Raw genomic sequence first — 21,945 nt, forward strand, 5'->3', positions numbered from 1 at the left:
TTGCTGGGTTATTTTTCCTTCCACGTCCTTCCACTGTGCAAAAAAAAACCTACCATAACTCTCAGTAACTCATGCACCTACATTATTATATTGGGAGTAATCAGAGTTAAGATTTTAATCAGAGTTAAGATTTTCTCACAATTCTTTGTGCAAAAGGGAGCAGGTGTGAGCTTGAGAACAAGTCCCGATGGTGCACATTCTCATTCAACTGTGGTTAAGTGTTATGTCTGAATACAGCTTTAAGGTAATTTAACCATGGCTTGGCTTGAAGCCTGAAATGGCAAACTGTATTTATAGTCATTGCTTCACCTGCAGAGGCTACTGCACCTGAGAGACATGAAACAAACAGATCTAAACCACAGGGTGCTTATTATAGGCGCTGAAGCTCAAGCCACAGCTCAGAACTACAGCTCCCAGCACAAACCGCTGTTTGGCATGATGTCTGAATTAAGCCCGTGTTAAGGGGGGGGAAAGTCTTACGATTAATCTGTTCAGCTTAAAACAGCTTTGAACCACAAATCCGTTCAAATCCTTGCTTGCTCTGTCAAAAACTGATTTCAATCACCATCATTTTAGGCAGCCTGTGAGTGAACAACTGCGGTGCTGGGGGGAAAGCAAGGAGATCGGGGTTTGAACATCAAACCAAACTTCAGGCTGAGGTCTGACAGACACTAGCTAACTAAAGTGAGTACAGCAACCACAGATCCTAGCTAACCAAAGTTAGTGCAGCAACCATAGACCCTAGCTAACCAAAGTTAGTGCAGCAACCACAGACCCTAGCTAACTAAAGTGAGTACAGCAACCACAGACCCTAGCTAACCAAAGTTAGTGCAGACCCCACAGACCCTAGCTAACCAAAGTTAGTGCAGCAACCACAGACCCTAGCTAACCAAAGTGAGTACAGCAACCACAGACCCTAGATAACTAAAGTGAGTACAGCAACCACAGACCCTAGATAACCAAAGTTAGTGCAGCAACCACAGACCCTAGCTAACCAAAGTTAGTGCAGCAACCATAGACGCTAGCTAACCAAAGTTAGTGCAGCAACCACATTTAAGTTAGTATAGCAACCACATTTAACTAAACTATGGCTTCATGTTATGTCAGAACATAAAGCAACTTTGTCCTAAACAGTCACAGCCAATGAGTGACCTAATTTCAGTGGAACTGAAAGGAACTCTATGGACTATACCGCATTAAGACATGCACTTTCACGAGGCCAGGACATTTCCGAAATATTGCAGAACAGAATCAAAAGGTTAGGTCAAAAAGCATGTTCAAGACCGGCAGAATCATCAAAAGCCAAGGGCACGTGGCTCAGGCAACAAGCATCGAGAAGCTTCGAATAGCCTCCATCAGCCATTTCCTTGCAGTGAACTGGCACGGAATTCACGCAGACGTTTCCCAACAATCACCCATCCATACGGAGACCACTGTACAAAAAAAAAAAATTAAGTCACCTAGATCAGCCCCCAGTAGGAGACTGCTCACCAGCCTTAGAGCTGTACAGAACTGGAAGTAAAACCTACATAAGCTAGCTTTTATAGAAATCTTTCAGGAATTTGAACTTCCAGTCCTGTTTGACAGAGCTGGCCATTTTGTATCACAGTGATCAGTCACAGATACCAACTGGGAGTTCATTCTGAACACGCATCCATTCCAGATGGAGAAAAGAATGCCCCTTCCATCACCACTCGTGAAATACTTTAAAAACAGAAGATTAGATATATGTGGAAGAAATTCACAAACTTTGCATTGGTACACGGAGTGCATCGGAATGAACCGGTGCCCATTCACCTTTATTAGGGGACAAGGCATTAAGAAGAAGAGAAGAGTTTGGATTTATATCCCCCCTTTCTCTCCTGTAAGGAAACTCAAAGGGGCTTACAATCTCCTTTCCCTCCCCACAACAACAAACATCCTGTGAGGTAGGTGGGGCTGAGAGAGCTCTGAAGAACTGTGACTAGCCCAAGGTCACCCAGCTGGCATGTGCTGGAGTGCATAGGCTAATCTAGTTCCCCAGGTAAGCCTCCACAGCTCAAGTGAGAGAGCGGGGAATCAAACACGGTTCTCCAGATTAGAGTGCACCTGCTCTTAACCACTATGCCACTGCTGCTCAAATTCTGCCGCATGTTCAATGTCTATATAGTGTTCTTAAAGTTCAACAGACTTGCACATACATAATACCTAATTTTTACTGTATGATTCAGTTGAGGCTGAAAAAAGCGGAGGTTTCTCAAAAACCTACTTTAAAGCTTCCTAAGTTCATGAAAGGTGAGACTTAAAAAAAAACCCCAGGAATTCTCAAACTCTTTCTGCAACATCAACTCTCTGGCTTAAACAAGAAAAACCCAATAATTCTGTCAAAGTATAATCCACAATCAAACAACCCACACAATTGCTGGTTCACTGCGTGCCAATAACCGGCTTGTTGCTGCTCTCAGTTTTGTCAGCTCCCGATGTACGATATGACAAACTAAAACAAAGAGGGATCACGGGCCTAGACGCAAGAAGCATTTTATCCCTGCTGAACAATACAGGATATTGTATTTTGTACACCCACTGGACAAAGGAGGGAAAACCAGGGGACAAAACTGACTGGAGCACGCTCACTTTGACTTTACACAGAACTTCTTAACTCAAAGTCTTGTTTGCAAGTTGCCCTGGATTCAAAAGTCAGGAAAAGCATCCTGAAACTGTAAGAGTTTGGATTTATACCCTGCTGTCCTCAACCGTAAGGAGTTTCAAAGCGGCTTATAAACTCCTTTCCCTTCCTCTCCTGAAAACAGAAACCTTATGAAGTAGGTGGGGCTGAGAGACTTCGGATGGAACTCAAGACTGTCCCAAGGTCATGCATAGGAGCAGGGAAACAAATCCAGTTCACTAGATTAGTCTGCTGCTCAGATGGAGGAGTGGGGAATCAAAGTCGATTCTCCACACTAGAGTCCACCATTCTTAACCACCACACTACACTTGTTCTCAGTATTGTGACTTACATTTTAAAAATGCCCTCTTGAACAATTCTGTTCCACTTATTCCATGGAACAGCAATATTTACAGTTCGGAAGTGGCCAAGAATGGCAAATATTAACTAATCCCCAGATCAGTGCATACAGAGTCTTCACCCAGCAAGACTGGGCGGGATTGGCACCACCTGCCATTTGGGGCTGCAGAGATTGGGAGGGGAAATACCAGAAATAAGTTGCAGCTGTAGTGATCAGTCAAGTCCTGCGAATAGCAGCATGCAATGCAAGTGAGTCATGCATGAAGCTGTGCCTGCAAACAAGCTTGGATTGCCAGACTAGGATCTGGGAGAATCTTTCTTTCTTTCAAACTGCCTGTTCTTAGACCAAGGTCTTGTACACTAAAAACCATGAAACTTAAAAAAGAACGGCACGTAAAAACGTCTCCCTTCAATTCTTCTCGGCAGCCTCTGAAGAACAAGCAATGAACTAAGTACGTTGAGGGTCAGACTCCTCCAAGAGGAGTTAAGGTTCAGACACAGAGAATTAGTCTACAGAGAAAAACAGAAAACTTGCAGAGCCTGGTGAAGGTGCTGCTCTCCCTGTCAGGCAGGAAAGTAAACTGGATCTTACTGGATGTCCAACCAGTACACAGGAAGTGACGAAATTCTACATCCTGCCTCCCTGAGTACGGGTTGGAAACCACCCATCAAGATGTCCTTCTGCCTCCAGTAGAACTAACTATCCATTTTGGCCTAAGTTGGGACACATAAGGGCACTGCAAAAGGATATGTACCAAGGAGTCCACTGAATGAAGGGGGCAGGGACATAGCCAGTCTGAAAAAGGGATCCTTTGCAGACGGCCCAGTAAAACCACTGAAAGGATTAATGAAATCTTGAGTGCATAAAGGTCCCGTGTAACGTTCTACATAAGGATCTGGGAGCATCAGGTTGAAATACCCACTCTGCCACAGGGAGCCTGCTGGGTGACTCTGGGCCAGACACCCACTCTCTTACCAACCTCAAAGGCATGTGAAGTAGGATAAGGTTTCCTCCCCAGTTCCCTTGTAACATAATTCTGAACCAAATCAGGCTTCCATGAATCTGGTAAGTGACTTTATAAGAACACTAGCTAGGAGCTCCTAATAGTAAACTCCAAATGCGTTATCTACTTAGACTGTGGGGTAAAAGTACATTTTAAAGATAATGCACGTGTTGCTGAAGGACAACAGCATTTCTCTTTTCCCTCCCATTGTTTCTGAAATAACATATGGGTGCGGATCTCCTCCAGAAAATCATGCACAGGACTCTGAAATCATTATAATGAAAAATGAAGAAAAATAGAAGTAATTAATGAAAGTTTTAGCACTTAAGCTAATGGGAGAGCTACTTGTGTACTCAATCTTATCCCTATGAAATAAACATCATCTACTTAAACTATTTCCAGAGGAACGGGGCCTAGAGTTGTAGAAATAAGAATCTGAACAGTCAGTTGAGGACAGGAAGTGTTTTAAAACACACATTTTAATATACATTTTGTGAAGATAAAATGGAGAAGAGGAGGAGGACAGTGCTTGGGTCCTCAATGGGGAGAGAAGGCATATAAACACAGTAAAATAAAATAGCACAGTTTTCATAAACGTACCTTTCGTCCTATTGCACCGTTGGGCTTTTTTGGAGGGGGCGGCTCAAAAATCCTCTGTTGCTGCTGGGGCGGGAGGGTCGAATATAACGGAATGATTTTAATGTCACCAACTTCAGGGCCCAGGTCGTCAATTTCGCGCTTTATTCTCTTACAGGCTTCATCTATTTCCTACATGGGGGCAGAAAAGAAAGTGGAAAACGAGGCCTTTTTCCCTCTCTAATGGTTTGGAGGACTTTTTCCTTTTAGAAGTTTCACTACAAAACAAGCTATTTTTAAACTAATTTGGGCACTTGTTGAATTTTCAATGGGACTTCCACGGCAGTCCAAGATGCTGCAGATCCTTTATTCCAATGAGCATAACAGCCTCATTTGCATTCAACACCCTTTCTCTTTCAGTCGTATTTCCTAATTAATTCTCTACAAATTGTACTAAAATTGAAATCTCTCACCCAGGAATATTAAACTGCACTCGTGACCTTTTCAATTTTCACAATCTAAAAGAAATTGATGTGCAAGATATTTTAAATAAGCCAATTAAGCTTTAATGTCACGTATCACTAATGCAATTATATGGAAGATTTGCTTCATTGTACCTAATGAGAACAAACACCTTTACAGTATAAACATGGATGCTCCGAGAAGCAGACCCTTCTCTGTCAAAGTTATCAGGGCTCATATTAGAACTTTGAATTCTTCCTGGAATTGTTTTTGCACCTTCATAAGTAAAAGCTCCAAGGGCATTTTAGGGAGCTGCGAAATACCGAGGAAAACTTTACATGAAGTCGAAATGCTAAACTATTTCAACAGGCTTGCCTCAACTCATAAAAAGCCCCAATTTTTTAAAAGGGGAGATTAAGAATACATCTTAATGTTTTGAAAACTTAATTCTTAAGATACTCTTCACAATCTGATCCTCAAGAACTAGCAACTCTTGTTCACCTGTGAGACGACAATCTGTCTTGTTATCGACAAAAGAGTTCATTCTAATTTTAAACATAATGGAAGTCTGAAACTATAGTCTTAAACAAGAAAATAACATGCCATTGAAAGTGAAAACTGTTACATGCTCAGGACGTAAATGTGCTTTTTTCCCCACAATTAAATTGTAACCAACTTGATATTTTTCTTGTTGCTCCACTGAATATTCTAGAATTACACCACTTCGCGATTACTAGGTATAGAACTCACAACCCATGGAACAGCCACAAAGGATCTCTTGTTGTTGGAAATAAAGCAACTTCACTGGTGCAGCTCTAGCCTTATCGAGGAACAGCTTACGAAAAAGCATAAACGTGTTTTTGGAATCCAAAAGATTTTTTTAAAATTCTCAGTATTAACTATTTTCATCCAAAAATCATTTCCAGGTAAAAAAAGGTTAGATGGCTCTATCAGTCTGGGTTATCCTGCCCCCTACTGGTCTACTGCAGAAGGTGCAAAAATTATATGCTGGATTGCCTAAATCACTCATAACTAGATGGCCCCTTCATAGTTCTCCAAACATGCCATTCTATGGCTAGATTGCCTGGGTGCCATCTAGGAAAGTTGCTGGAAGCAAAAATATGGGTCATGGAAAGCCACCTCGTTTGTGGGTGTGGGTGGGCTCTGCTGCAGAAAAGGCCAACACCGCTGTCGGAATAGCAAGTGTGGCTGCGAACAAGGAGCTTTCTTCCACAGGAGTGCAGGCCGCCCAAGCAACTATCTAGGGCTCCTTCCACTTCCAAGGAAGGTTGCTAAGCAACAGTGACAGACTCTTAAGGTATTTGTTTCTTCTTGGCACACTGAAGAACTGAAGCATTGGCTTCCTAAGGAGAAGGGATGGACAGTGTTTTGCTCAGCTGCCTCCCTCCCCTCCCACCCGTTCCCGAGTTCTCACCTTTCAGGGGCGACTGCTAACTGACTCCTCCAGCATGTCCCTTCTCTTGGAGGCTTCAACTGCGACAAGTTATAGAAAACTGGGGAACATTTTCCTGCCTGCTCACCTGTATGTTCGTGGTGCTGATTCTCAACTACTTGGATTATTTTCCCCAGTCTTGAAATGACACATAAGGTGGTTTGGAAGCCAATATTTTTTCCAACCTACGTACAAAAACTGGGGGTGGGCCCTGGAACAAGGATGCAAGAAGCAGCGATGAAACAGCACCGATGACAGCAGGAATGGGGGACGGAGGCTATAAAGTACCTCTTATGCCTTCGTTCTGCCAGAGCAAGGTGCCAGTGGTGGAAGGAGAAGGGGTGGACCCTTGTCCTCTTTCCCCTCCTCAATGCCGCTGCTGTGTAGGGTCGTTTTCTGCCCACAAAAGGTTCCCCCCATCCCACAGCACTGCTTTCTTGGTTCTCCAAACAATTGCTGAGAGAAGGCAAGAAAGATCTGCCACTACTAGAACTCCAGTCTAAGAACAGACCTTTCCTTATTCTTTACAGGGGAACCTGGGCTGGCTTCTCACTTGGCACAAATGTCTGACCCACGAGAGATGCAAAGGGAACATTTATAAATTTGCTCGTGTCCTTCCTATACAGTATTAGGGACTGGCAGTGCCTCGAAGTGGAAACATTTTTAAAGGACAAACTGTGGCCACCGCTACAGTAACCCTTCACAACCATGCTTTTGACGATTGACGCATTTGCGCATCTTAAGAGTTGTGTGTGACTATCCCAGCAAAGAGCAACCCTGAGAAATCCATCTGCCAAAAGGTAACAGAATCAACTGCAATTATGGAACTGACGTTACAAACTATGATCTGAGAGATTATCTGTGTGCCAAGATCAGATTCCCCCTTCAGATGTCCGTGAAATCACAACTGACAGAACCAAAGGTGGAAGGCCAGAAATTTCATTGGAGGCTTTGGACACCTAATGGTGCCTTGCACAGTCTCCGAACTTCGGGAGCAACACATCCACTCCACAACCACCTCATATTCTGGCTGCTGTCCAGGTCTTTCTAGTGGCCTGCCATGTGACTGTGAGGATCCAGCAGCAGCCTCGAATAAAAGCCAAGCCGACAGGAAGATTTCTCAGTAGCACAGAGCAAAGGAAACTAATGGCAGCCATATGCTACCTGGATGTGTATCCCGTCTCTCTTATGCATTACGTCTGGAGGCGAGAGCTCACAATATAAACACACCAGAGTGCAGAAGTAGCTAATTTTTCATCCAGAAGTTTTTCCAAGTCATCTTCCAGCGTAGCAGAGCTATAACATAATGCAGTGATTTATAAAGAACAGCAGTTCAAAATATGATAAAAAAAGATTAAGTAACTCTGGACTAAAGGTTACCTTTTTATATCTGTAATTAGCCTCTTCTAACCTCCAATCAATCAAAAAATCTAAGGAGAACCAAGTGCCGAGTCGTCTAGGTGCAATTCCTCGGCACCGGCTCCGTGAAGGATGGAAAACACAGTTAACGTTTCCACAGACACTTCAATCTACCCATCAGGTACTTTTTGTCTTCAGCTGGAGCAGAATACATTAGTCAACTGTCAGAACACATTAGTTCCATCAAATTTAGGAACTCCGGTGCGCTAGAAGTACAGGTGGCTCATCGGAAAGCGAAGAACCAGAAGATGCCAGTGAGCGTCCAGGCACCTGAAATGGTTTGCTTGCGCGTCTGGTTGTAATGAGTACACCAGGGTGCAGTACGAAAGGAGAGTCATTTGGTAGGCAATTTTAAAAGTGACGGTAGAGGTTTTAGCAACGTTTTCATCTCTCTGGTGGTTTATGTCCAGGAGCAGTACACAGGCTGAGTGGCCAATTCATTTTCTGCATGTGTTTTTTCTCCCCCAAGGGGACCGATCCTTCAAGTCGGACTTTGTAGGAGCTTGTACATGATTTTTATTTTTCCTTGTCCCACTGTTTGTCACATAAGGGGACAAATGACATGCATTTTAAACGACGTTCCAGAAGGTTCCCCCCTCCCCCCCCAACACTATTTGACTGATGAGGTAATTTCATATTTAGTTTTTGAAGTGAAAAAAAAACTAGTTTTCCCCTACACAGGAAGAGGGTAAATTACAAGGTGGTTTATTGTAACTGCCCACCCACAAGGGCAATTCCGTCAGTTCATTCGACACTCTGCAGGTTATACAAAACCAAGGTATTTTCCTGCACACCCAGATTGTGGGAGCAGCTTTATTTTCGTAACAACCCGCACAGTATCACAAGCTCCACCACCGCTGTAGTCAAAGCAATCAAACCCAGGAGTTTCTGAATCTGGAGAGCAGTTTGGTATCTACCAGATGCGGATGGAGACGGCCCCAGCCCCAGCCAGTGGGGCAGAAAAGCCGTGACGGCCTCAGAATCCAGAACAGACCTTATGAACTCTATTCTGCGCATTGGGATGAGTTTTATCTCAGGGATGTGTTTCAATTCTCTCAGAGAAAACCCAGATCAGTGGTGGCGAACCTATGGCATGGGTGCCAGAGGTGGCACTCAGAGCCCTCTTTATGGGCATGCGAGCTGTCACTCCAGTTTGGGCACTCGGCAGTGGCATAGCGCCAAGGGGGCAAGGGGTGCATAATGTACTGGGCGTGCGGCCCCTGTGCGGGTGTGGCAAGGATGTTCCGGGGGCGGGGTGGGGGGTTTCGGGACATTCCGGGGGCATTCCAGGGCAGGGCGGGGGCATGGAAGGGGCACAGGGCGCATGCGGGCCCCAGATGCAGTTTTCCCTCGCTCCGCCCCCGGCACTCGGTCTCTAAAAGGTTCGCCATCACTGACCCAGATGCTCTAGAATTGAGACCATCATTTTGACGTGGTCTGGCCGCTCATTTGCTGAGTGAGTGATTATGAGCCAGTCATTCGAGTACCTGAAAGTCTGATGTCCCTGCATTACCAGGTAAGATACTACTGATGACATGCATTTCATGAACAGCCTGGGGGCAGTCGTCAGCCCAAATGGTAACACCAAGAACTGAAGTGTCCCGACCACGTGAAAAACGCAAGCATTTCCTACGGCCTCTCCGGATGGAGATGTGGAAGTGGGCATCCTTCAAGCCACGGATCGCAAACCACGTGTCTGAAGAAAGGAGGGGAAGGACGACTTTCATCACGATCATCCGGAATTTCCAGACATTTATATGTTTATTTAAGGCCCTTAGATTCAATATGGGCAGCTTTCCCCCACCTTTCTTGTCTATTACAATCACAAGCTTCCTAACAGATAGGAAACAGCAGGTGAAGCTAGGAAAAATTACATCAGACACCTGTAAAATGAGCACAGGGGCCCCCCAAGGCTGTGTACTTTCACCACTTCTCTTCTCTCTGTATACCAATGACTGCATCTCAAATGATCCATCTGTTAAAATACTGAAATTTGCAGATGATACAACAGTGATTGGTCTCATTAAGTTTCTTGATGAAACCGCATACAGGCGGAGGGTTCGAACCATTCGCCTCGATGATTGCCGCTGGAACAATCTAGAACTGAACACACACTTAAAACCGTAGAAATGGTGGTAGATTTCAGGAGAAACCCTCCCATCCTACCTCCTCTCCCAATACTAGACAACACAGTATCAATAGTAAAGACCTTTAAATTTCTAAGAAGCCATCATATCTCATGACCTAAAATGGGACACCTAATATCCAAAATGTCATCAAAAAAGCACAACAAAGAATGTTCTTTCTGCGCTTACTCAGGAAGCTCAAACTGCCCAAGGAGCTGCTGATGCAGTTCTACAGAGGAATCGTGGAGTCTGTTATCTGCACCTCTATAACTTTGTGTCGTTTGGTTCTGCAACCCAACAAGATCGACACAGACTTCAAAGAATAATCAGAACTGCAGAAAAAACAATTGCTGCTAACCTGCCTTCCATTGAGGACCTGTATACTGCACGGGTCAAAAAAAAAAGGGCTGTATGAAAATATTTACTGACCCCTGGCATCCTGGACGCATAAAACTGTTTCAACTCTTACCCTCTAAGCATTAAGCTACAGAGCACTGCACACCAAGACAACTAGACGCATAAGAACAGTTTTTTCCCGAGATACCATCACGCTGTTAAACAAATAATTCCCACGATAATGTCAAACTATTTATTATATATTTATTATATAATTACTGCACTACTTTTTTCATCATTCCTATTACCCATCTCCTCCCAATTATGACTGTATGACTATAGCCTGTGCTGACATTTCATTTTATTTTATGATTTTACATTTTATGTTTTTATTACTATTGATTGTTTCCTGATTGCTTACTAGACCTATATGACAATCATTAAGTGCTGTACCTTATGATTCTTGACAAATGTATTTTCTTTTATGTACACTGAGAGCATATGCACCGGAGACAAATTCCTTGTGTGTCCAATCACACTTGGCCAATAAAGATTCTATTCTATTCTATTCTATTCTATTAAAAAATAACAGGCGTCAAAAATGCTGTTATGGTCTCCCTGTGGGGCAGGTTCAATTGCCCCTGTGTTCAACACAGTTGTCATTTCTTGTTGTAAAAGTGCAAATCAGACCAGAGTCAGTTACAGTAAGGGGTCTGTGAGTTAAATTCCAAGCAACAACCATCTTTTGTTATTTTTAACACCCACAAATCTGACCTAATCGATTCCCAAAGTGGAACAAACATCAACAACGGGTTGCTGAAAAAACCCCACCGATAGTCATCCCGGTTTCCCTTTTGACTGCGAGTAGGGTGGGGACCTATTATCCTTCTTTCCCTTTTGTGGAGGCTAGCATTTTAACCCTTGTTGGGAGGAGCTATAAGGAGGTTTATAACCACCCTGGGCTTCATATGATGGAGTCTGATATCTGTACGGTCTCCCATGTTATTGCATTGGTTGCTGGACATATCTGGGCTTAAAGAAGCTCGAGGTTTGCAGGAGGATTCCCACAGATCTTGCTGTAGTTTTGTTCTTTCACATTCTGTCCAGAATGGCATCACTTTGGTCATCAAACAGGGACGTTCCTCTTGTGTCTTGGGGCACCTACACTCCCAGCCACAAATGACTTCTAAATACAATAAACGATGCTATGGTTCTGCTAGTTATATCTGCCACATGATGCGATGCATTGAGCTGCTGCCATCCAAGTTTCATCCCCTTCAACTGGAGCATTCTTATTTAGGTTCTTGTCTTATCCAGGACATCTTCCAGATGTTGAGAGAGTCTGTTCCACAGCTGAACCTGATACCTGCACATGCAGGCAATGTGCAATCCAAGGGCACCCATAAAGTTTTCTCCCTAAAGCGTCCAGTTTGTGCCCCTCTTTAATCACTGGAGTTGTGCTAGACCCCAATTTATACCTAGATGGGAGCACGTCCACAATCATCAAATTGGGGGGGGGGGGGCAGATGATGAAAGAGGCATTCACTCCCCTCCTGCTTTTCCTTGTTCTCTTATCCTTTTAGTGGAATATGTCATTGCTAGCCGGATCGAGTTATTGTGGTCTATGTCATTAATCCCCTTTACCACAGGCAAAGCCATCGGTCCCACCTCGACCCAGGTTGTGGTAGTGAGGTAGAAAACAGCAATATCCTCCTTGATTGCTACTCAAGCTGTGGTATCGATATGGCTCCATGTATCAATGGAAAAAAGTAAGTAGATCACCGTGAAGGAGAGAGGGGGACTACATCATCCAATGAGTGAGAGTCAACCCCTCCTGATGACAATGTTGGCGGTGGATCGCTCCTCAGCGCTGAGGAGGACCAATCCCAATGCCTCAGTGGCAACACCATCCTCTCAGCAGATAGGTGGTTCGAATCATCTCATCGCTGGGTAGAGCAATCAGGTCAATGGTGAGTCAATCAATGGCGAGGGGCCCACGCTCCCTTGAGGGGCCACGCACCTGGGTTCGTGAAGGTGAGACCGTTGCTCTGAATGAGGTCACACCACCAGGTTTCGCGTGCCTCCACCAGTCTCGAACCCAGGGCCGGGGGGGGGGCGGCGTGGCAATGTTCATCCGTAATTCCATCCCCTTCAGGGCAGTCCCCGTCCTGGAGATCACTGGCATGGAGTGTGTCGGCCTAGAGTGGTTGGCCACAGAGAGGTTGGCTGTCCTTCTGGTGTAATGCCCGGTAAGCCTAAGCGCGCCGAGGGACAACCTTCTCGCGGTTACCTGGAGGTGACGGTGGCCGACTAGGCGTTGCGGTTTCCCAGACTTATTGTCTTGGGTGATCTCAAGCGTCCATGTCGACACCGCCCTCTTGTATTCGTGCTGTATCTTTGGCGCTGCAGACCTGGTGTCATCCATGGCGACACTGGGCCTCTCCTTATTAGAATTCTGGCCCCCCCCACGCGTGAGGAGCGGTCCTGCACGCTGGATTTGGTCTTTGGGTGGGGGGGTTAACCTGGTGGTATCCTCTACAGACAGAGTGCCATGGTCCGACCACTATGCCCTGAAGCTCGCGGCTGGACATGCCATGCTACCCCTGTCTGAAGCGGCGGAAGGCGATTTTGCCCGCCCGCAGGAGACTTATGGATCCAATTGGTTTCCTGAATGCTCTGCGGGACCCTGAACCTGCGGCACACTTTCGATGAGCAGGTGGAGGATTGGAACTCCCGCTACTCTCCGATGCCATGAGAGACTGTTGCTCCCCGGCGTCCTCTAAGCCCCCGCTCAAAACAGGCTCCGTGGTATCACGGAGGAGCTTCGCCACATGAAGCGGGTGCTCAGGCGTCTAGAGCGAGTGTGGAGAGGAAATCTCGTGCGTGCGAAGCTGGCTAACATCTTATAGGGCGTTTATGAGAGAAGCCTATGAGGATGGCGACGAAGCGAGGCGAAGAGGGCCTTCTTCTCCTCCTCTCTCGCATCTGCCATAGCTCTCGCCCGGCACAATTATTCCAGGATAATTCGATCTTTGACCTCTTTATCAGAGGGTTCTACAAATCCGCAGTTGGTTACAGTTAGCTATGAGGGGCTTTTGTATGAGCTTTTTTCGCAGATAAAGTCGGCGTCGCTCCGCCAGGACCTTCCGGCCACCTATAACTACAATGAGCGAACTGGAAGGCTCCCTTGCCCGTCTTCAGGAGCCCTAGTTTGACCCAGTTTTCCCTGCTCTCTGAAGCGCTGTTGACAGGGGCCCTGGCTGCTGTTAGACCTACTACCTGTCGCCTCTGGATCCGTGCAATTCCTTCCTGGACTGATTAAATCGCGTGTCGGGAGGAGGGAGTTCACGCACCCCATCTGTTAGAAGATCATCAATGACTCCTTGAGCAAAAGGAGTCTTTCCAGATGGAGTTGAAGGAGGCTGTGAGTCGCCAGCTCTTGAAAAGACCATCCTTAGATCCTTCTGGAGATCTGGCCAATTACTGCCCCGTCTCGAATCTTTCGATTTCTGGGAAGGTAATTGAGAGAGTGTGGTGTTAGAGCAGCTTCAGGGCTTTCTGGATTGACACATCGGCCTTGCGATCCCTTCCAGTCCTGGGCTTCCCGTGCTGGGCATGGAGACGGAGACAGATTCTCCCTCGGCTGTCAAGCAGATATGCTCCATATGCAGCTAGACCGAGGCGGATGCGGGCGCTTGCTGGTGTTGTTAGATCTCACCGCAATGGCGTTTGATGCTCAATGGTCGATCCGCGACCTTTTGACCCACCGCCTGCAAGCCGCTTCCGGGGTTCAGGGCACTGTCCTTCAATGGATTGCCTGGATTTCCTCCGAGGCGTGAGTCAGCAAGAAGATGTGGATTGTAGGGACAAAGCTTCGGAGGTGCCCGCTTCGATGCACGGTGTGCCTCAGGGGGGGGCATTGCTGTCCCCACCTGTTATTTAGTCTTCATCTATATGCGACCCCTTGCTCAGCTGGTGGGAGCTTTGGGCTGATCCTCTGCCATCGAGTACGCAGCTGATGACACTCAGCTCATTCTCTGTTGATGGAGGGGGGGAGCTGCCGCTGCGCCCTGCAGCTCTACAGCAATGTTTGGAGGCGGTCGCTGGTTGGCTACAACAGAGCAGGTTAAAAACTTAACCCATCGAAGACGGAGATCCTTTGGCAGTGGTCGTGGGGGTGAGATTGGGGATTTCCAGCCGCCGGATTGTGGGAGGGGGGCGTGTGGCACCGACCCCCTCCGTTCGCAACCTGGGGGTCCACCGGGATTCGTCTCTTTCAATGGAGACCCAGGTGGCCCATATAACCCGAGTTCGCGTTTTTCCATCTTCGGACAGGCCCGGTCGGCTGGCCCCCCCTTTCTCTCCAACACTGACCTAGCCACTGTGATCCATGCAACGGTCCACCTCCAGACTGGACTATTGTAACTTCGGCTCTACGCGGACCTTCCCTTGCGCCTGATCCGGAAACTGAAATTGGTCCAACATGCGGCGAAGCCCGATTGCTCACAGTGGGTGCCTTTCATGAACACATCTCCCCTGTGTTGTGCGCCTGCATTGGTTACCTATCGAATTCCGAATCATGTTCACAAGTGTGGAGTGTTGACCTTTAAAGGCCTTTACACGGCCTGGGACCCCTCGATACCTTTGGGACAGCATTACCCCATATGTCCCGGCTCGGCCCCTCTGCAAGGATCCCAGCAGAAGGCCGAATCCTACTAAGAGATCCCTGGCCCCTCGGGATGAGCGGCTGGCTCACTCCTGCACACGGGCCGCAGGTGCCTTTACAGCCCTGGCACCCGGCCTGGTGGAACACATTACCATCAGCTGTTAGGGCCCCTATGCGGGACTGGAGAGTTCCGCCAGGAGACCTGTAGTGCAAACCGAATTATTCCACCGGGCCTTTGGAGAGTCCAGCCGCCCGATAATGCCCTGCCCTCCCTCTGCTAGTAGGGGTCCCCCCTAACATCATTGGGACCCCTCCTCATTTTTGGAGAGAGGGGTGGTATATGGGTCTACATGGGCCCCTATTGTAGGAATGTAGTACCTGTTTTAAGATTTTTATGTTTTTGTATGATTTTATGTTGTTCACCGCCCTGAGCCCTCCAGGGATAGGGCGGTATAGCAAGTTTAATAAATAATAATAATAATAATAATAATAATAATAATAATAATAATAATAATAATAATAATAATAATAATAATAATAATAATAATAATAATAATAATAATAATGTTGACTCAAATCGCTCCCAAGCCCAGATCTGTACAGACACGTTCTGGTGGCATCGGAGAAATTGAAGTCATGTTAGATCAGTGTCTCGGGGAGATGGACAACTCCATGGACTCCTCACACTTCCCCCGGGGCCTCAGATAACCTGCCTTGCATGGTTTGGCCCTTTCAGAGGTCTTCAACTGTGTTTTTTGCTTTGGTTTCTTGGTTGGAGGATCTGAAACTGCACAAGGTTCTCTCGCGAAGGCAGAAGAGGAGGGAGGGGGAGCAAGTCGCCTTACCAGCTTTCTCTGTTGTTGGAGTCCGCAATGACTTTTCCCAAAAGGCAGCTTACACACAGGCCATCCCCTCCTGATGCATCTTTGGGGCAGGATCAGCATAGGCCTTAACATGAAGCTGGTATGTGGCCTTCCACTAGACACATCAGATAGTCTTCAGAATGGTCACGTCTGGCCATTACCACATTTGGCACATCGTTTAAAACGTGCCAATGATTTTTCCATCGTCTCCGGAAAAATTCTCCTGAAGTTGAAAATGTACTGAAAGCAGCGGTGGTACCAGAAGAACGGAGGAAAGAGAGCTTCCCCTCCCCTTTGTACGTGGCCACTGAGTGCGAAAGCTGCCTGTTGATGGTCCATGGAATGGGGGGGGAGGAAGTGTGAGACAAAGCAGAGCTTTTGAGAAGCTTGTGATGCCTCAGGCAACAGTCCTGTACTTGCACAGACCCAAAGTGGGACTGCACGTGAAAACCACGAAAACGATATGACAGCTTCACAATCAGGCCAGGCTGGAAAAACAGAGCTCTGTACTGCCCAGGCAAGGGCAACTCTGCCAGAAAGAGATGGCGGACTTGGGTGAGGCAACCCTCCTTTCTATTCTGAGGCCCTTATAGAGCTCCCATAAAGCACACACTGTGTGAGAGCTGTGGGCTGGGGAGGCATCTGCAAGGGAGGTCATGTACACAGTTAACTGAACTGAAATAGCCACCCAAACCATTGGATGCTTGGACGTACTCTTCTAATGCTCAGCCTCAAACCAACGGCTTACTTAGTAGCAGCAGAAATTCTAACAGATGAGGCAATTTCATATCTATACCATGTTGAGCGCAACCCAATTGAATCAGGAATCACTGGAAACATCCCCACAAAATCCAGCAAGATAGAGACACACATAGCCAGTTTGGTTCCAATACAGAAAAACCAGCTTGCCTTTTCATACATAGGGGCACATCACCTCAAACCTGAAAGGAACAGCTCTGCCCGTGTTATTTTTCTGCAACTATACCTATAGCTTGGTTAAAGTGTGATTCTTTTCCACAAATAACTACTCTCTTATACTCCCTGCTTTATATATTGGAGGGCAGGACTAATAGCATCTCCAAAGACTGTAAGCACACTCCTGAGTGGGAAAGAGCATCAGATGCTGGACCAGCTTTTGATTCCTTCTAGTTCCTTTCCCGTGGAAAGAGTACACAAGAGAGCCACCAGGACTCACCTCACACAAAGGAAGATGCTGAGTTGCTCCATCATGGGCCCATCAGACATGACCCGAGGATAATATCATCTGTTTCCAAAAACGAGCAATCATACAATGCTTCACAGTTCTCTTCAAAAACAGTATTCAGCTTCTTTGCTACACGCTAAATCAAATGACCGAGGACAGACGTGCAGGTGTCACCATGCAACAAAGGACCCAAGTGGATGAAAGCGGAGCAGCTCCACCTCTACCCACAAACATCTACCGAATTCAACAAAACCAGCAACGACAACGAAGCTCCCAGTTTTCCCCAAGGCTGGAACATAATGATGATATTCCAAATCAAGTAGACAACATCTGAAGCGCACAATAGAAGCAAGATGCAAAGCTATACAAAATTCATACACCCTGAGAAGAACCCCTGCAAGTCCTATCTACCCAGCAAGATATAAAACATAACCCTCTCATTTAATGGAGATGATAAATTCACCCTTTCTGCAGTTTGTTAGAAACCACATTCTCCATGAGATTTGAGCAGAGCTAGGGCGGTATAAAAGTCTAAATAATAAATAAATAAATAAAAATTGATCAACTGATTTTTTCTTAATGAAACTCCATTAGAGTTGAAAAATAAGCAACTGAGAACCTGTAAGAGAGCACACTCAAAATATGCTATAAAATCCTGCTTCATGAGACTAGTCTGATGAGGAATGTGAAACATACCTCTTGGCCAGTAAGGAAAAGAAGGAGATCTCCTTCTTCCTCTTCACACATATGAATCTGGATGACTGTACGAATGGCCGCCTCCAGGTAATCTCTCTCTGGTTCCGGAGTATAAAAGATCTCCACAGGGTGTGTACGGCCAGGGATGGTGAGGAGAGGACAGTTGTCAAAATAAATTTGAAACTTGCCAGCATCTAGAGTAGCACTCATAACTATAACCTGCAATACACAAGAAAGAAACAAAAGCGTAATACGCAAGTCCAAAGCATCACTAACCTTCTGGACAGATTCTAGAATAAAATATCATTTCAAAAGGTGAAATTCAGCAATGTCTTGCTGCCATGTTCTCAGCTGTTTAAGTTACAACCCACATACTGGATTTGAAATACTTATATCTAGCCCTATCTAGCAGTGGCGTAGTGGTTAAGAGCAGGTGAACTCTAATCTGGAGAACCGGATTTGATTCCCCACTCTGCCACTTGAGCTATGGAGGCTTATCTGGGGAACTAGATTAGCCTATGCACTCCAGCACATGCCAGCTGGGTGACCTTGGGCTAGTCACAGCTCTTCGGAGCTCTCTCAGCCCCACCTACCTCACAGCGTGTTTTTTTGGGGGGGGGGGGAAGGGAAAGGAGATGTTAGGCCCCTTTGAGTCTCCTACAGGAGAGAAAGGGGGGTATAAATCCAAAGTCGTCGTCTTCTTTCATGAAGCTCAAGGTAGCACACTGGGTATTAAGTCTCTCACAACACCACATCCAGTAATGGCCTGGATCCAGAAATGCCCAAGAGGAAACAAATGGACCAAGTGAGGTTTGCACAGCGCTGAATGCAACACCAGGCACTTTACTCTCTATATTGCCCAGAAGCTGGGGCACACATTGAAAATGCTGGGGGGAAGAATCAGGACTAATAAAAGGAAACGTGTCTTCATGCAACGTGTGATTGGTGTTTGGAATATGCTGCCACAGGAGGTGGTGATGGCCACTAACCTGGATAGCTTTAAAAGGGACTTGGACAGATTTATGGAGGAGAAGTCGATCTATGGCTACCAATCTTGATCCTCCTTGATCTCAGATTGCAAATGCCTGAGCAGACCAGGAGCTTGGGCGCAGCAGCGGCAGCAGCAGCAGCAGGCGGCCATTGCTTTCACCTCCTGCATGTGAGCTCCCAAAGGCACCTGGTGGGCCACTGTGAGTAGCAGAATGCTGGACTAGATGGACTCTGGTCTGATCCAGCAGGCTCTTTCTTATGTTCTTATGTCCCTGGCTGAAACAGCAGCATTCAGTTGAGCAAGGTCTATTAAAGACCCGCACGCTGCAAGGAGCTGAAAATCGCTAATGCTTGCATCAGGGCCTTTTCACTGGAGGCCCTCATATTACATAGCTTGACCACTGAAGCTAGGAGTCACTCTGCTCTGCTTTTTTATGTTTCTTTTTTTAAAAGTTCTGCAGAGTGATTTAGGCAACTTCTCTTATGAAAACCCACGCTTCCTCCACTACGGTTTAATTTGAAGGGGTGTGTTCTTTTTAATGTTATCTACTATTAATGTTTTTTTTATCACTATGGTTTTCAATCAATCAAACAAGCCTTTGCCTTTTGGGGAGAAAGGTGGGCAAGGAATACCATTTAAAAACTCATTGCACTGACTAGGACTTGCTTCTGAACTGTGGTATGCACACAACACAGTCGAGGTTAATTCATGGCTATGGACAATTTCAGCAGCACATACAAATGTTAAAATCTTATTAAAATATTGAAAACAACATCTTCAGCTAGATCGTGCAGGTGTTCTGCATGAGGTATGTGTGTCACTGACCTTTAAATCAGACCTTTGCCTTACAACCTCTTTTAGAACTCCCATCAAAATATCGGTAGCCAAAGTTCTTTCATGGGCTTCATCAAGGATTATTACTCCGTAACGTTCCAGCAAAGGGTCGTTCATAGCTTCACGAAGTAGCATACCATCCGTCATATATCTGACCAAAAAACAAAATAATGTCAGATAGTAGTATAAAGGCTCCTACCTCCTTTACATCACCCAAAGATTATTCACAGCTGTCTCTGAACTGCGTCTTCCTAAAGTTGAAATGTTACAAATGTACGCAGCCTAATATGTCTGTAATGTCTACGTATGATAGCATCCTTCAGGCTCCCTCCATTTCCCTTGCTGATGCTATTAGCCGTTAACTGCTATAGGAAGCACAGCGTCTTTCATACCAACTTCCTGTTCTCTCTTGACTGGGTTGTAAGACGTGAACATCACCTGGCTGCATGACAAGCACAGCCCAAAAGCTACCACCATCCCCACCTACTACAACAACAAAAAATGCCCAGGACCATGGACAGCAACTTGCTGATCCACTTCACAGACTAGGCCAGTGGTGGCGAACCTATGGCACGGGTGCCAGAGGTGGCACTCAGAGCCCTCTCTGTGGGCACGCGCGCACAGAATTTGTCATGTGGGAAGGAAATGCCGCCCCCCCCCCCCCCCAACATCTAAGCTGGCCTGGGCTGCTGGACTTGATGTGTGTGTACCTCAGCGAGCAGGGAGGACTCGGCTGGCAGGCCTGGTGTCTGTTCTCCAGGTGGCTGCTGCTGGGGGGAAGGGGGGGCAGAGGCGACAGAGATGCTAGAGAGACGCTGAGCAGCACATGTGGGACTTGCTGGAGGCTACAGCAGGCTGACCCCTGCTTGAGGGGGTTATTTAGATTAAATTGCTGCATTGGCACTTTGCGGTAAATAAGTGGGTTTTGGGTTGCAATTTGGGCACTCAGTCTCGAAAAGGTTCGCCATCACTGGACTAGGCATTCTCTTAGAACAGCGGTGTCCAACTCTGGCTGTCCAGATGTCCATGGACTACAATTCCCATCAGCCCCTGCCAGCATGAAATCGTAGTCCATGAACATCTGGAGGGCCAGAGTTGGACACCTCTGTCTTAGAACCTCTACCTTATAGATCATAAAATGTACCTTGGTCCTCCACTCCAATGTTTCCCAAACGTCTGACAGCTAAGACACAGTGGACAGAACTGCAAAACTACTGTCTTTTATTTTAAATAGTATTTTATGTCCCTTTAGAACTGACAATCAGTGGAGATCCATCTATTGTGTTTTCGCATACTTATTCCCTTTTCTCCCATATCCTTTTTTCTTTTGTTGTTATAATACTTTGTGAAAACAACTGCAAACAACTGAACTCTTTGTTGAGGTGCCACTACTGAGATGGGTGCCTACCCACCTGACCTCTAGAAGTGAAGGCATCAGAGTGGGGCGAACAATGACTATCTTAACTTGTGGGTTCTTGTGGGAGGCAGTGGTCTTAGCGTATAAAAGCAGCCCTTTGAATTGAGTGAACCAGCCCCCTACTAAATACTGGTCACGCATGATCTCTATACCTTATGTCGACTAGATGTGACCCCACACGACGGGAAAAGTCATTTCTGAAACACATATCAATTGCTTACAACTGAAAAAAAAAGCTGCATGCACATGAAAGCTTATACCAAGAATAAAACTTTTTTGTCTTAAAGGTGCCACTGGATTCAAACGTTTTTTCCTGCTGCTTCAGACCAGCATGGCTACCCATGTGAATCTACTTACAACTGACACAATGTATACATGTACCACTTTATTTATTTATTTTATTATTTGATTTATAGGCCGCCCCATCCCCAAAGGGCTCGGGGCGGCTCACAACATGGCTGTTATTCGAACAGCAATCACATAAAACTTAACCTATTAGCCAATTAAAATTAAGCAGCAATTATATACGACATCTAAGACTGAACAACAGAAATAATTTAACAGTTGATCAAATCATTAAATTAAGTTAAATTTAGAGTTAAAAGGTTAAAATCAGCACCCGATCTATAGGCCAGAAAGAGAGGGAGCGGGAGGGCCTGTGATGGTATCCGAAAAACAGGCCCAACAGGGATGGAAAGGATGGACACAGACAGCCTCAGTTGCAATTCCAGCTTCAGCTATAACCATTTATCTGTGCCTTAGAACAAAATAACCCAACCTTGCACTCGATGCTTTGGTAAGGGCACAACGTACTCTCCCTGTTATCCAGTAGGAGGTAGGGCAATCAAAACAGAGCAAGCAGGGGAGCAGGGATTAGATTTCCCCACCCACACG

At 46.1% G+C, this 21,945-nt stretch overlaps 1 protein-coding gene across 2 annotated transcripts in view; it reads right to left on the reverse strand.

Annotated features, from left to right (window-relative positions):
* Window positions 1-21,945, reverse strand: part of DHX15 (DEAH-box helicase 15) — a 67,302-nt gene that overhangs the window by 21,554 nt on the left and 23,803 nt on the right. For both annotated transcript variants that reach the window (XR_007245583.1, XM_048509020.1), the window contains exons 4-6: window positions 19,626-19,785; window positions 17,810-18,028; window positions 4,609-4,776 (exon numbers count right to left, since the gene is read on the reverse strand). Coding sequence is in view for 1 of the 2 variants with exons in the window: in XM_048509020.1 (XP_048364977.1) it covers window positions 4,609-4,776; window positions 17,810-18,028; window positions 19,626-19,785 (547 nt within the window). In the remaining variant the exon portion in view is untranslated. The remainder of the gene's footprint in view (window positions 1-4,608; window positions 4,777-17,809; window positions 18,029-19,625; window positions 19,786-21,945) is intronic.

This window comes from Sphaerodactylus townsendi, linkage group LG10 (assembly GCF_021028975.2).
Source record: "Sphaerodactylus townsendi isolate TG3544 linkage group LG10, MPM_Stown_v2.3, whole genome shotgun sequence".
Classification (NCBI taxonomy): domain Eukaryota; kingdom Metazoa; phylum Chordata; class Lepidosauria; order Squamata; family Sphaerodactylidae; genus Sphaerodactylus; species Sphaerodactylus townsendi.